Source organism: Corvus moneduloides, chromosome 1 (assembly GCF_009650955.1).
Source record: "Corvus moneduloides isolate bCorMon1 chromosome 1, bCorMon1.pri, whole genome shotgun sequence".
NCBI lineage: Eukaryota > Metazoa > Chordata > Aves > Passeriformes > Corvidae > Corvus > Corvus moneduloides.
The window spans coordinates 62238515-62252637 of NC_045476.1; the positions used below are offsets into that span (position 1 = coordinate 62238515).

The following is a 14123-nucleotide window of genomic DNA, read 5'->3' on the forward strand; positions in this document are numbered from 1 at the left end:
GAGTTAGTATCTGTTTACGCAGAATAAAGCAGAGCGAACACAATGAAAAATAGGCCCATATCAAAATTTAAAAAGCAGCTGTAGTTAATACGTGGGGAAAAAAAATCTTCCTACCCTTAAAACAGCATTTTCAGTATCTGATCCCAGTTCTCTGAGGAAAGCCTCACTCCTGAGCTCTGCTCTTAGCTTGGAGAGTTCTGCATCAGCTTGTTTCAAAGATTTCTGCAGCGACAGCCTTTCTCTGTTCCACATTTCCTTCTCAGAGGCAACAAGAGTATCAATATTAACTCCAACATCTGATGAATGCCTAGAAGACTGAAGACAAAGGAAACTGAATTTGAATGACTTGGATGATTTGGAAAAGCTTAAGCTGTGTCATCCTAGTCATTGGTTTGGTGGAGAGCTCATAAAATTAATGAGAAAAACTACCCATTGGTTGGATCTGAGGCCACCCTTGCGCTCTGACACCTCAAAAGCAGTGACTTTAGGAGCCTGATCAATGTCCCAGAAAGATACAGCTTCTGCAAAAAATACTGCCCTCAAGTGGATCATATTAGCTTAACGATCTTGAAGCTATCTGGATCTATTAGCTGCTTACCACGGTGACAAGATACAGATAAAAAAGAAAGGCACAAGGCATTTAAAAGAAAAGAGTAGTTAACAAAAAGAAGCTGGGTAAAATCACTAAGTTTTACACTTAACAGTGAGCTGAGACATACTGATCACTGAACAAGAATAACTCACACCCATTTACTCTGTAGAGGGAAACCAGGAAAGACAGCTTGATCACTTTCAACTGGGTGACTAGGATAATGAATTACGCTTTTATGTCTCTATACATAACTCATTACATCAGCACCACCATAGACATACACAGTCTGCTGAAGGTTGTCTGTGCTGGTGTCTTCTCAGTTCTTCCTCCAGTTTCATAACAGCATTCCTCAAATTATTCTTCTCTTCACTCAGTCTGCTGACAAAGCCCGTCAGCTCAGCATTTTGCCTCAGCAGCCTCTCAGTCAGTGAGCTGGACGGAGTCCCTGGTGGCAGCACCAGCTTCAGCTGTGAGGAAGAAAGAAAACCAAACTCAACCTCTATTAGATCCAAGTTGCCAATTTGAAAATAACTGGCTTACAGTGAAAAACTTTTGTAGATAATAGCTTTGCATCAACTTATACATAAAAAACTTCAGTGTACATGTAAACTACAGATTAATGTGACTTTCTTGTCTATACTTATCCTGTACATTACAACAGAGTACTTTCATACAAGCTCAATTGTATCAGCTATAACAATTTGCAAAGTTTTCTACTACGTTTATCTATCTTAGAGGAAAAGAAAAGCCTCAAGGCTTTTTTCAAGTTACATTGAAAACACTTCCTTAAAATACAGGTAAGGATCAAATCAAGCTCACTTAAAAATCAAATATTGCCAAATTCCTTGCAACAGATTACCTTACTTCATTTTTTACACAGGTGCATGTTACTCAATCTTCAGTGCCCTTTCCTTTGGTAAACACAGGGCAGTTTAAGTAAATGTGTTGTGTCAACACAATACAGTAAATACTAAGTGTTGATTTTAATATTAGGAAGTACTGAGAAAAGTTTCCTCAGTTACAGGATTACTGCTGAAAGGTAAATAACTTCTCTTAAAGAAAAAGCCAAGAGACACAGAAATTTAAAATGAAACTGGAAAAGTTTTAATTTGAAAGTTGAAAAATCACTTAAAGTATAAAAAAAAAAAAATAAAAGGAAGGATGTTTTTACCCCTTTACTTTACCAACTTCAATCAGAACACTCACTGGAATTTTCCTTTATAAAGTAAAGACCTGAATAAATACAGGCTTACAAACTCCTTACTGGTTTCTGCCCACATATCATCATCCAAACTCTCTCATCAAAGTTACAGCATTGACTCTCACCTCTTCCAGACTGGAGAATCCAGGCAGTGTTTTCAGTTCTGAAATAACTTCTTCAATAGCATTTTGTACTGCAATGAAGTCTTGATCATCTGCTGTTTCAAACTGCAATCTGAAACAACAGGGACAGTTTGAACAGCAGATCAACTCTGACACCCTGAGCCAGACTAACAGGACTAGATTCCTATGCACTGGATCTATAGCAAGTCGCTTCAGCACCATTACTGGAGACAGGGCAACATTTTCAGGACTGCTCAGTGACTCTAAACAAAATTGTCTTGATATAGAAAAAAAAGTGTATAAAACAGTTTCCACTCATTTGTAGACAGCGATGTTCTACATGAACCACATTTAAAAGAGTGGTTCTGCTTCCCATGAATCTGTTGAATCCGTGTCATCAAAATCTTAGGGTATACCCCAGATACACCCCATCCTGCTTTGTGCAAACGTGTCTGAAGGAATGTCTAATATTAAATGACCATCACAGCAAAATAAAACCAGGTTCAAACCTCCCATGATATTTTTTTATCTTATTGAGATAATAACCCCCCAAAAATAAGAATCAAGATCGGTTTCACTTGACCATCAGTTTTTTCCCCAAGGAGGATGATTCAGAACAATAATCCCTATATTCATCCCCTTATACATCACGAATTGTTTAATTACTGTTTTAAATTCATCTACCTACACCATACCCAGAGAAACCTTATCACTTTTCAGAGAAAGAAAGGACAATTTTGCTGTGCCTTAAAATGAACCCTGTTAAAACAAACAGGATTTACAACAGCACTTGATACTCTCTAAAAAAACCAGATCAACCCCAAACTCAATTAAGCCCTGCAGTCTGTATGATTCAAACCCAATACATTAGCTTGCTGGTTGCTGTTAACAAAACCAAATAGCTGAAGACTGGTCTAACCTGCTAGCAGCTTTCCAAGCCAACTGCTTCAGCTTTGGAGATGCATTTTGCAGCTTTTGTCTGACTTTTTCCAGAATTTCAGTAGCAGCAGAGAGATCTCCTGTCAGTGTGCGGTAAGTCAACTGATTTGACTCAGCACCTTCCATTTTTTGCTGGAGAACCCAATTTCTTGTTCTGTCATTGGGTGTATCCCAGGTAGTCTGGAAAAAAATATGTATCTTATAGATATAGATATATATATATATAATGTATGTGATCCAATGCTGTAAAATGAAAACATACAATTCTGAAACACCCTCAGAAACTGACGAACAAGTAATTCTGACAGAGACAGAAGTTTAGTGTGACTACAGCACCGCTGTAGTGTAGCACTAAACTATCATTCATGAAAGGTCTAGTGTCTTTCTTGACTAAGATCTAGCAAACATAGAGCTACAGTGTGAATCCAGTCAAAAAACTTAGTCAGCAGGAAGTCACCAAGCCTTTCTGTTTCTTCCATCAGCAGCTCCTTTACCAGTTGTGCATGGAATTTGAGCAACTGGACCTATGTGTTTTGGTAACCAATTCATAGTCAGACAAACAGGGGCTGAAAGAGACCACCATGGTGATGGAGGTCAGTCCACAGTCACAGGCAACCATACCACAGATGCTACCACAAGCAACACAATGCACTGAAGACGTGTTCCTCAGCAACAACCTCCCAACACTGCCATGGAAGAACTGCCATCACTCATAAAGAAACCTGAGCCCATGGCTCTGCCTTTGGCTGTTTGCCCTACAGTGTGGTACCAAAGAAAAAAGTCTGTGTGTTGCATATGTCACAGGAAACAGCAGGAGATTCACTATCTGAAATTCCAGGCAAATCCTGGAAAGCAGATCAGACTATCTGCTGATGAGGAGGGGAAAAAAACCCAACAGCTGCTGCTAACCTGACCCAAGGGAAGACTCTTTGTTGACCACAGTGCTGGCAGTTCCCTCTGTGCAGAAGAACAAGGTGCACAAACTGAGCGTAGCAGGAAGGCTGCTGCTGCCACAGTTACCAGTATCCTCAACATCCTGCCTCTAGCTGTGGGTAGTTTCCAATGCTTCAAAAGATAAAGGTAGCCAAATTAGATGAAAAGAAAAATTTCCTTCCTGGCTCCACACGTGGATAACTGGTAAAAAGAATGATCTCAGCATGGGCAAAAACATGGTCAGCAAAGAGGCAAGCAAGTCTCATGTCAATCCTCTCTGCAACTACCCACAAATCACTCACCTAGCAATGCTTACCTTTTTCAGGCAAGTTTCTAAAAAAGTTCTAAAAGTAATTTAAAAATAATTTAAAAACTTTCCTGACCTTTTATGAGAATGAAAAATGTAGATGAAACAGCTACCACTTTCATTCATCTAAAAATTAGGATATTCTTAAATTGATTTTTTACCTTGATTTCTTTCTTCTGTTTTGTTTGCTAACATATACATATTCATGCATATGTTTGTTTGATTGCTTACTCATTTATTTACTGAAGCTGTTGGAAGACCACTTATAAGGTTTCAAAGACCCCTTGCAGTTTATGAACTAAAGATTAAGGGCAGTGACCTGCGACATTACTGAGTAGGAATAGCTCATTCCTGCAACTGGTTGCAAGGAATGTTCTTCTCCTGAGACAGAGTGTGTGTATACATCCAGATGCATTTCCCCTGCTTGTGCTCCTCCTTATACACTTCTGTAACTTTGCTTTCAGGAGGAAGCAGGTGAATAGTTTTAGGCAGCAAACTGGAATGCTTTGCCTTTTCCATTCTCTGCCTTCCCTTTCCCATCCTCTGGTGCCCATGGTCTGTAATCTGCAGGCTATTTTATAGATTGAGTCAAGGCACAGTGACACACAATTGAGCAAAAGAATTAAAGCTAAATTGCATATTTCAATATTACACATTACTTTCAGTCCTACTGTACCTCATTTGGGTTGTGGCTTGGTGTCCTTTCGGCTTCCTTTCTTCCTTCATTCTCCTGCTCTTTTTTCTGTAGATCTTGGATTATTTCCTGCAACTTCTTTGTTTCATTCCCTAATTTATGAACTTCTTGCTTCTTTTCTCCAAGTTGCCACTGAAGGTCTTCTACTTTGGACTCCAGTTCATGGAGTTTCTTCTGTACTATTATGTTAGCATCTTGTTCTGCTTGTAATGCTTGCCTCTGGATCTGCCTTTCTTTTTCCATTTGCTGTCTCACTTGCACAGATTCCAGTTTATACTTCTCCATCTCACTTACTAACTCCACTATACGGTCATGCTTTTCATCCATTTGCTTCTGTAGCTCTTTAAGCAATTCCTCAGATGGATTAGGTGTTCCAGCTTGCCCCTTATCTTCAGCACTTTGAAGCTGAGCACATAGCTCTTTTTCCCTTTCTAGGGCACTGCTTATTTCGAGAGCTCGAACCTTCTCTGATTCAAGAAGCACCTGCAACTCAGAATTACGGCCTCGCTCACGTGACAGCTGGGCAGCACTGAGTGCTTCTTGGGATTCAATTTTCTGTTGCAGATCAGTTGACAGCTGTTTCTCTTGCTCCAGAAGTTTAGTTAACTCTAAGTTCTTTTGTTTTTGATCTTCAAGAGAAAATTTTAAATCCTTTCAAAAGAAAACGGAAGGATTGATTAAAGCCATTTGTGCATACTTTCCATTATCTTCTGCAAATTGCAAATATGCTACCTCTATACATGCTGCTTTTAACAGGTTTTGCTATTCACAATTAATGTGACAATACTCTGAATGCTGCAGTTACATCTGATACTAAAATACATTACAGGTGTCTTTATTCTAAAATCAGATTATTTAATAGAAGAATCATTGTAACACATACTTTATAGTGAGATACAAGCAGCTGTAGTTCTGACGTTGAAGACAGCCAGCTGCTTTTACTTTCTAAAACTGTGAAAATGATTTTTCAACTTCAGATTTCAAGATGTGAATAAATCTATGCCATTGAAGTTATCACTTTTTTGCCTTTTGTCTTGTACCAGGATACCTGCTCTCCCCTTCACTATAGCAAATACTGCAGAGGTACCAAGGAAGATACTAATGAAGCATCTTCTCCTAAAGTAAACTCTCTAGTTTGATTTTCATGAGGTGAAACTGCTGACTTTTTAAATGGTGACAAACAATATGTCTCCTTAAATACTACATTTTACAGGTTAGGCTGTGGTGGGGGCTGGGTGTAGCCATATTAGCAGTGTTCTGTCCCATTGAATAATAGAGGGCCATTATAGAACCTTTTAATCTTGGGCCTGAAAAGCACGGTAAAATTCCTATTGATTTAAATGGGGTGTGCATCAGGCCTTTTTCTTACTTTGCCACACAGCTTCTATACATCTTTCTTCAGCTCTAGATGATATAATACTACAGTTGAAGACAGAACATGAAGCATGCATTGGGCAAAAATGTAAGCTGAGATGAAATGTTAACCAAAAGAATATTTTCATGCTCCTTGATGTTCCAGGCCACTTGGGATTATGGAATACCTCAAGCTCTTCTCTTCCTCTTTCTTCACTGCGTTCCATTTTAGCCTTTTCCTTTTCCAAAGCCCACTGTAGCTCTCTTGATTTTTTCTGTTCGTTGGCCATTGTATCCTTGAGAATATCTAGCTCAGCTGCTTTTTCTTTAACTTCAGTCCTAAAAAGAAACGGGCAACTTTTACATTAGGCAGTGGCTCTAATCCTATCATGATAAGGTCAGTTACTTGGTTTTTTATTCCATCCTGTGCACTGAAAACACTGCTAGTCTAGCAGAGTAACAGTGAAAAGCCTATTTAGAAAGGCAAGACTAACTCAAAACCAAAGGATCTGCATAACTCAAGAATGATAGAAACTGTGTTCATCCTGCTAACTTTGTAGCTGCCACTTGTGGGGGCTCAGCGGCGGTTAGTGTTCAACCTAATCCAGTCACTGGCCAAAATCTTAAAGAATGCCATGGAAGTGCATCTTGCTGCCGTGTTTCTCAAGGGAAAAAAATATATTGGGGGAAAAAGAAAAATCTGTGACCTGAATTTTCACTCTGTGCAAATCAATTTTGCATCCGTTTGCAAAAGAAACTTGCTCCTGATCGTCTGTAAAGGGTATAAAGTAACCTCTAAAGTAATCCCAATTTAAACTCCAGCTTAATTTGTTATCTCTGAGCTGAACATTAAGATACTGTTCATGGGTGCATCCCTCTGGTTCAGGCAAAAATAATAATGGCTTTCTTAAGTGCCAAATCTGTGGCCTCTGCTATCAACCATATCAAAGAAAATTTAAGAGTATTTCATATGGAAGTACTTGCAAAGTCATCTTAACTTCGCGATTTTTTTCTCCATGTTCAGTTTAAAAAACCTTCAACAAATATGGTCTACTTATTAGCTTGTATAGAGTAGTCTAATGTAGCAAAGTTTAAAAAGGAACTTGATAATTAATAAAGCATTAAATCAAATTATGAATTGAAATACATTTTTTGTCAACTGTAACAAGTCTATTTTGGTCAGGAAGGTTTTACAGAAATACTGAGAAGCACTTATACTGCATGAAATCAATGCCCTTAATAAAATCGGTATTATGATTTCAGATTAAGAAAGATGATCTTCACAGTCAACACAGAAAGCTTGGCACTGAAAGCCACACCTGATGGTTTCTAGGTCCTTGAAGTGCTTGTGCTGGGCTTTAAGGGTAGCTTCAAGCTCTAGTTTGGCTTGTGCAAGTTCATTCTTCAGCTCTGCGCCCATCATTCTCTCTGAATTCAGCTGCTCCTGAAGTTCAGCTGCTCTGTCCTTCATACTCCGGAGCTCCACTTGCATCTCCAGTATTTGCAACTGCTTCTGCTGCATATTATACTCCAGCATTTCTAATGAGAGCATCATTAATACGGAAATTACTTCATAAAAAAGCATTGTGTGTTTGGGTAAAGCTTCCCCTAGCTAGCGCGTGACCACAAAGCTATTATTAAGAGTGATATTTTAAAATAATATATTCTTGCATTAGTGGAATAAAAGGAAAACCATGCCTTTTATACCTGAATACCTTTCACACTTTCCAGAAATCATTTCAAATTCTGATTTTCTTAAAGGCTATAAGACGTGTGCAACTATATCAATATGCATCATTTGGATAATGATTAACATAACTGAAATTAGATATATTACATATGTATACCTGTGACCTAATATTTGTAACTACACACTGACAGTGAGCTTTACTTAATTTTAAAGTATACCTGTTCTCTGAACTTTTTGTTCTTCATTCTAATTGCTTCTTAGTTTCTGCATTGACTGACTATCCAACTTAGATAATTTCAAAGCTGCTGAACCTAAATAGTGAAGCATATACATGGAAAATAGCCTCAAAATTCAAGCTCGATTTTTATAGTAATTGGACATAACTTTGTATCACTTTCAGTTTGATACAAGTCATAAGAACACAGATTATACCTTAATTTTTGCAAAAGTAATCAAAGAAGATTGAAGAAGATAAAAAGTATGCATGTTCAGAACACGCATATCAAAACTGGAGAGCAAGGAAAGTCACCATTTTTGTCACTTACAACGTTATGAGCACTGCCTTGAAAGCATTTGGAAACTGACATATATTACCACAGAAGTCACCTTGGCTTTTTGAATCAATCTCTTGTTCTCTGTTTGGGTTACTTTTCTTACTGTTCATCTGAGCATGTAATACTTGAATCTCCATCAGCAAACTTCTTCTGTCTGCATTCTGAAGACAGTCCATTGCTGCTCTCTGGTTAGTAGCCTATTAGCATTAGAAATATTTTAAAAGTAAAACTCCAGATTTTATGAAAATATCTGTGGTGTTGATATAATATTTATTTATACATTCATAGTGCATATATATTCAAAACATTTTCAATTAAGTCAGTATTATATTTGAAAGAACTACTTGTTAATTTTTTATTTCTCTACTAGGCATCAAAATTACAGACTGAAAAGAGCTATCACTTTTCTGGCAAATTGCAATTTTTCTCACTAATCCTTCCATGTTCCAGAGGAGAAAACTGACGTTCTCTCTGTCCCATAGCAGCCTTATCACTTTCTCTTCTTGCAACTTATTTTATATAAACAAGCTATCTTTTCTCTTAGACAGTGTAACATCATTCTAATTAACTTAATGAAATCGCTCAGGACAACTGTGTTTAATTCAAATTGATCTCTGAAGGCTGTATACGTTCTGTAACTTGTGCACCCAAAAGTTTCTTTCCCATGCCATATCACTTTTCTTTTAAAGACACTTCTTTCTGCAAGTCTGACTTTTTCATCCTTAGACTGTCAAAACTACTATTAATACACATATTTTAATGGATTTATACATTTTAAATTAAAATCTAATGTAGACAAACACTTCGACTACAGTATGGTTTATATTACCTGCTCCTGTAGTCTGTGCTCTAACTGATTCATCAACATCACTGCATCTCTTGTGCCTGTTTCTGCAAGTTCAGTTTGAAATGCAGCAAGAAGAACATTTTGTTCCCTCACAAAAAGCTGTTGAATGGCATGCAGAAGTTCTCCTCGCCAGTCTGAGACACCTTCAGGAGATTCAGTACTTGCATAAATCTGCAGTGGTACAACAATAATTTAAAGTGCCAAACGGAAAGATTACATCGTTATAACTCAATGTAAAGTGTGTGCTTTCAGTGGACTAGTTAAGCTTTTCTGAATAATTGTGTAAATTTCATCCATCCAAATGGATGCACTTACTGTACACATTATGAATTTTTCAGCATTCACAAATGCTAAACTTTTAGCTTTGTTTTAGATGGAGGCAATTTAGCTTTTTGTAACTGAAAACTTAGCCGTGTGTAGTTACTATTTACGTTACTATATTACACTATTATTTTAATTTTTAGTACATTGCATCTCTTCCTAGGCTCTCACAGGGCTGTGTTGGACTTAATGATCTCCAAGGTTTTTTCCAACCTAGTTCATTCTGTGATTCTGTGATATTATATATGAAAAAGATTTAATTTAAATGACATGAAGGTCATCTGCCCACTTTGCATGGTAAAGGAAATGCTGAACTAATAGAAACTACCTACATATATCCAAGAGTCTAACGGGGATAATTTAACAAGCAAAAGTTTTAACAGATTACTGATTAATATGACAATAAACAACAGCATTAAATATTCTACTTCAACTGCTACTGGAACACGCTTTCAAAATAGAATTCTTCTTAAAAGGTGGATCTATACAGTCAAAAGTTATCAATGAACAGAAGAACAAATACCAGCTGTAATTTAAGATAGACTACTACCATAAAGTGCAATATGCAGTTTTATGGCACATTTTTAAAATATGTTGCCTTGTAACAGAATATTTAGGCATTTAAACCTGAACAGTGAATGTGTCTTTGAAGGTTATAATAAATAATTTTTTATTCAGATAGAATCTTATGGTATTATTTATACCTCGGCTTCTCTGTGAACTTGCATTTTTGCAATTAGGTCTTTCAAAGATGAGATGGTGCTTAGGAAAGCTTTTCTTTCTTCTAACCAAGATTCTGGCTCTTGCTCATGAGGTGACAGATCTCTTTCACCATATGGAAATTCAGTGAGAGACAGCACCTGTATGCCTTCATGATGGACTGCTCTCAGCAAACCCTACGATAAAACCAAAAAGAAATCATTAATGCCAGTAGTAACAAGATATAATAATAACAAAAATAATTGCAATCTCATTTCATATGTATTGGAAAACTGGTACTTCTAATTTGATCAGCATAAGGAAACTACGCTTCCTTGTATCAAGGACAGAAGTGTCACCCAGTCCTTTATATCTATCAGACAGAAACTTATTAAACAGCTGTATTTTTTCTCAGTTTCAGATAAAATTTTCCAGTGTACATTGGTCAAATCAATTTTTAATTCTTAAAACAGCTACTAATGGAAACTGACATTTTAAAAACAAAAGTCCTGGGAAGCTTCCAGGTGAGCTTTACCATTCACTGTTTGAAATTACTATGAAGCTAGGGCTTTGTCACTAAATACTTTTTTTTTAATGTAATTAAAGCATGATACCCTTACTGTTTATAATAAACACATTTGCTTTCATAATATAGTATAAAAATAGAATCTATAAAATTATGTAATATATGATCATGACATTATTGTTAATACAACAAAATTGCAATAAATTGTAACAGTAGTTTTATTTCTCATAATCATAACTGAGAACAAGCCTACAGATATAAAATTCCTATTTAGCCTAATTTAAAATGCAAAAATGCACATCATTGTTCAGAAGTATTTTAAAATGTATTAAAATAGTCAACACTAGAACTTATCTAAATGGCTCTGTTATCAATGATCAAGAAGAAGCTAATCTCAACTTTCAGTAGTATCACTCTTGTTCCATAAAAAAAAAGATTGTGTCTATTTTACCTTAATTTTTTTTGGAAGTAAATCTGTTGAAGTTTCACCTTCATCTATTCCTTCAGCTATCGTGTCGGACCCCTGGGTCTGAGCAAGATACATTCCTGAACTCCAGTCTGAACTGGAGTCTAAAATAAAAGGAGAAAAAAACATGAAAGCTGGATTACTGTGAAGCTTTGAAGAACAGGCATCAAAAAAGTATTTTTTATCTGTTGTTTTAACAGGTAGTTGCATGTCACTAAAGGTTCATTCTAAGCTGGAGACTACCTGTTTTATATTTTTCTTTTTCAGTTTCAAAGAAGTTAACAGCAAAACAAAACTAAAAAATAAAACCACAACCAAATTTAAAAATCCTAGTTTTACAAGAGAAACAACTATTTGCATAAACATTTCTGCCAAATGACCCACTCTTAACATGCTTCGCCTTGCCTATGAAAAGGATCACTGTAATAATTTTTATTGCACTTGGGTAAGTCAATACCTGTCATCATCTCCCACTGCTAGGGAGCTGTAGCTTTAAACACTATCAGGAGATCATGAAGCTACACTGAAGAGATAATGTAATAGCTAAGATGGATATAGAAACTCCAATGGGAAGAAGAAAAATTAGCATCTGATGCCCCAACTAAAACCCATCTCTGCTCCAGACATTTTCCTTTTGTACCAAATTAATAGACATGTCATGTCCAGAACATTTGTTAGTGCCAACAGGCTTCTGCTTCAATGTGGGCAGTTGCTGTTTGGATTTCTTAGAAGACAAACTCTTTAATGGTAAACTTAATATTGAAAAAAGCAGGCTTAATTTGTAATGCTCTTTGAAATCTGTAAAAACAAATTTCTTACCACTAGAACCTCCATCTCTAGCTTGATACGGTGGAGAACGTGCTAATCCAGAAACTGGGATTCTCTGTATTTAGAAAAGAAAACAATCAAATCTTTAAACAGCCCTTCACCACTCTCAATAAGGGAGTGACTTTGAAGGAGCAGGAAACAATGTGAACCTCTTTGTTCCATTTCCCCTGCAATCAAAGTAATAAAACTGAATATGAGAGAGATGGCATTCCACAGGGTGACCTACACTTGTCCCCATTTCACAGAACAGGACAGGTCCAAGGCAGAAGCACAAGGAAGCACTTGATAGTTGAGCAAACCTGCAAACTTAAATGCTGAGAAACAGGTTCACAATCTCTCCTAGGGCCATGGAAACACTAGAACATTTAAAAGTTTTTTACTGACCGTGTGGTGGTTCACACTTAACAGATTTTAAATGGGAATTTCTGTACCAAGAGCAAAAGTTTAAACCAAAGTATTCCAGTAATTAAAAAATAAGATACATACTTCTTTGGCTTGTAGAGTTTCTACGACTTCCTTTAAAGTATTACATTCTTCAGTCAATACTTGTACTGCAACAAACTTCTCTCTCTTTAATGCTTCAGACTCAGAGATATGCCTTGTCTCCATGTCCATGATTTCAGCCGCGTGGAGCTCCTGCATTTGGTCGATTTTTTCAGTAAATTCTCTTACAATCTCTGCAATCTCTTCTGAAGAACATCCATTTTGCAAATCAATTTGGATTCCTGCATTTTTAACAAGGACTGGTGAGATTTCCACAGTATTGTCTGTTTGCAGTGAGGAGTTGTTTCCAGTTAGAGTAGACTCACTGGTTGACAGATCACAGGATATTTCTGCATCCCTCTTGCTTTCAGTTTTCACCATTTCTTTGTCCTTTCTCAGGTAACTTGCAAGCCTCTCTTCTGCTTGAACCAGGTTCTCTTTGACCTTGCACAGGTCTTCCTGAAGATGTATCAGACTTGCCTCTTTTACCTGTAAATATGGAGAACCTCAAGTGCAATCCTTCCAAACACTTAAAACACCTAAAATCCAAGCAACCCTCTGAACCATTACAGCTCAATTTAGTCCTATTTTAAAGCAGTTAAGACACATGGTGGCAAATATTATCTCCTAAGAAATACAGCTCTAGATCCACTGCTGCACTGCAGTAAAACTAAGTACTGTGGCAATGAGTGAATATTTGATCTACAGCATCAGCTCTGTTCCACTCCCAGCAGGCAGTGAGTGGCTGTTTTTCTTGGTAGCATTCTCAGTAAATGATTAAAACCCCCCAACCTATAGCATGCATATTTGAACAGTAAGTCCTGTATAATTATTTGATTTAAATACAATAAGGAACACTCTGGTTCTTACTGCTAGTTCTTGCTGAAGTTTTTCTGCCTTTTCTCTGTAACTGCTCAGCTCTTCCTTAGCAGCAGCTGCCTCTTCTTTCACTTGTTCAAGTTCATTAATAAGCACATTTTCTTTTTGACTTTCCATGATCTTTGCTTCTACCTATATGGCAACACAAAACATGGAAAATGGTAAAGAATCAAGTTTTAACAGCAGTGATCACTTTCACAGAAACTTACAAAGTGAAAAGAGCAAAGGGAAAAACAAATGTATGTTATTTGGGTTAACACAGCCTCAAAAAAATAAGACTAAGACCATGGGAGAAAAGACTATCCTACAGTTTACTGTAGAGAGAACTGCAACCATAAATTGGGTACATCACACAGAAACCACAGGGAGGAAGGTAAACAGAGAGTAGGAAATGAGGTCTGATAATATTATCTAACTTACAAGACATTTATGACATTCACTAAATTTGTATTTGGATCAAGGATCTTAGAACCTTTTCTTGCCCAGTACTGGGTTCCATGATTGCTGAAACTCTCACATTGAGAGATATCAAGCCCATTTTTGGACTATCAAATATAGTAAATTTTGACTGATGGTTCTAAGTTGAGAGGAAATAAACCACTAGTGCACGGAAATCTGGACAAATCTGGAAAAACTACTTAAGGTGAAATATCTTTGGAACTGAGATGGGAAAAAAAAAAAAAAAACCA

The 14123-nt window shown here is 36.8% G+C and overlaps 1 protein-coding gene across 8 annotated transcripts in view; it reads right to left on the minus strand.

Annotated features, from left to right (window-relative positions):
• Nucleotides 1-14123, minus strand: part of AKAP9 (A-kinase anchoring protein 9) — a 105694-nt gene that overhangs the window by 4908 nt on the left and 86663 nt on the right. For 6 of the 8 annotated variants that reach the window (XM_032112472.1, XM_032112463.1, XM_032112444.1 and 3 more), the window contains 14 exons: nucleotides 13426-13566; nucleotides 12559-13044; nucleotides 12064-12127; nucleotides 11230-11348; nucleotides 10258-10449; nucleotides 9215-9403; nucleotides 8438-8582; nucleotides 7461-7680; nucleotides 6330-6480; nucleotides 4771-5439; nucleotides 2835-3034; nucleotides 1919-2027; nucleotides 874-1059; nucleotides 115-315 (listed from right to left, as the gene is read on the minus strand). In XM_032112472.1, coding sequence (XP_031968363.1) covers nucleotides 115-315; nucleotides 874-1059; nucleotides 1919-2027; nucleotides 2835-3034; nucleotides 4771-5439; nucleotides 6330-6480; nucleotides 7461-7680; nucleotides 8438-8582; nucleotides 9215-9403; nucleotides 10258-10449; nucleotides 11230-11348; nucleotides 12064-12127; nucleotides 12559-13044; nucleotides 13426-13566 — 3072 coding nt within the window. Of the gene's footprint in view, nucleotides 1-114; nucleotides 316-873; nucleotides 1060-1918; nucleotides 2028-2834; nucleotides 3035-4770; nucleotides 5440-6329; nucleotides 6481-7460; nucleotides 7681-8376; nucleotides 8583-9214; nucleotides 9404-10257; nucleotides 10450-11229; nucleotides 11349-12063; nucleotides 12128-12558; nucleotides 13045-13425; nucleotides 13567-14123 lie in introns of those variants that run through there. The other 2 variants (XM_032112453.1, XM_032112483.1) reach the window with 2 other exon arrangements.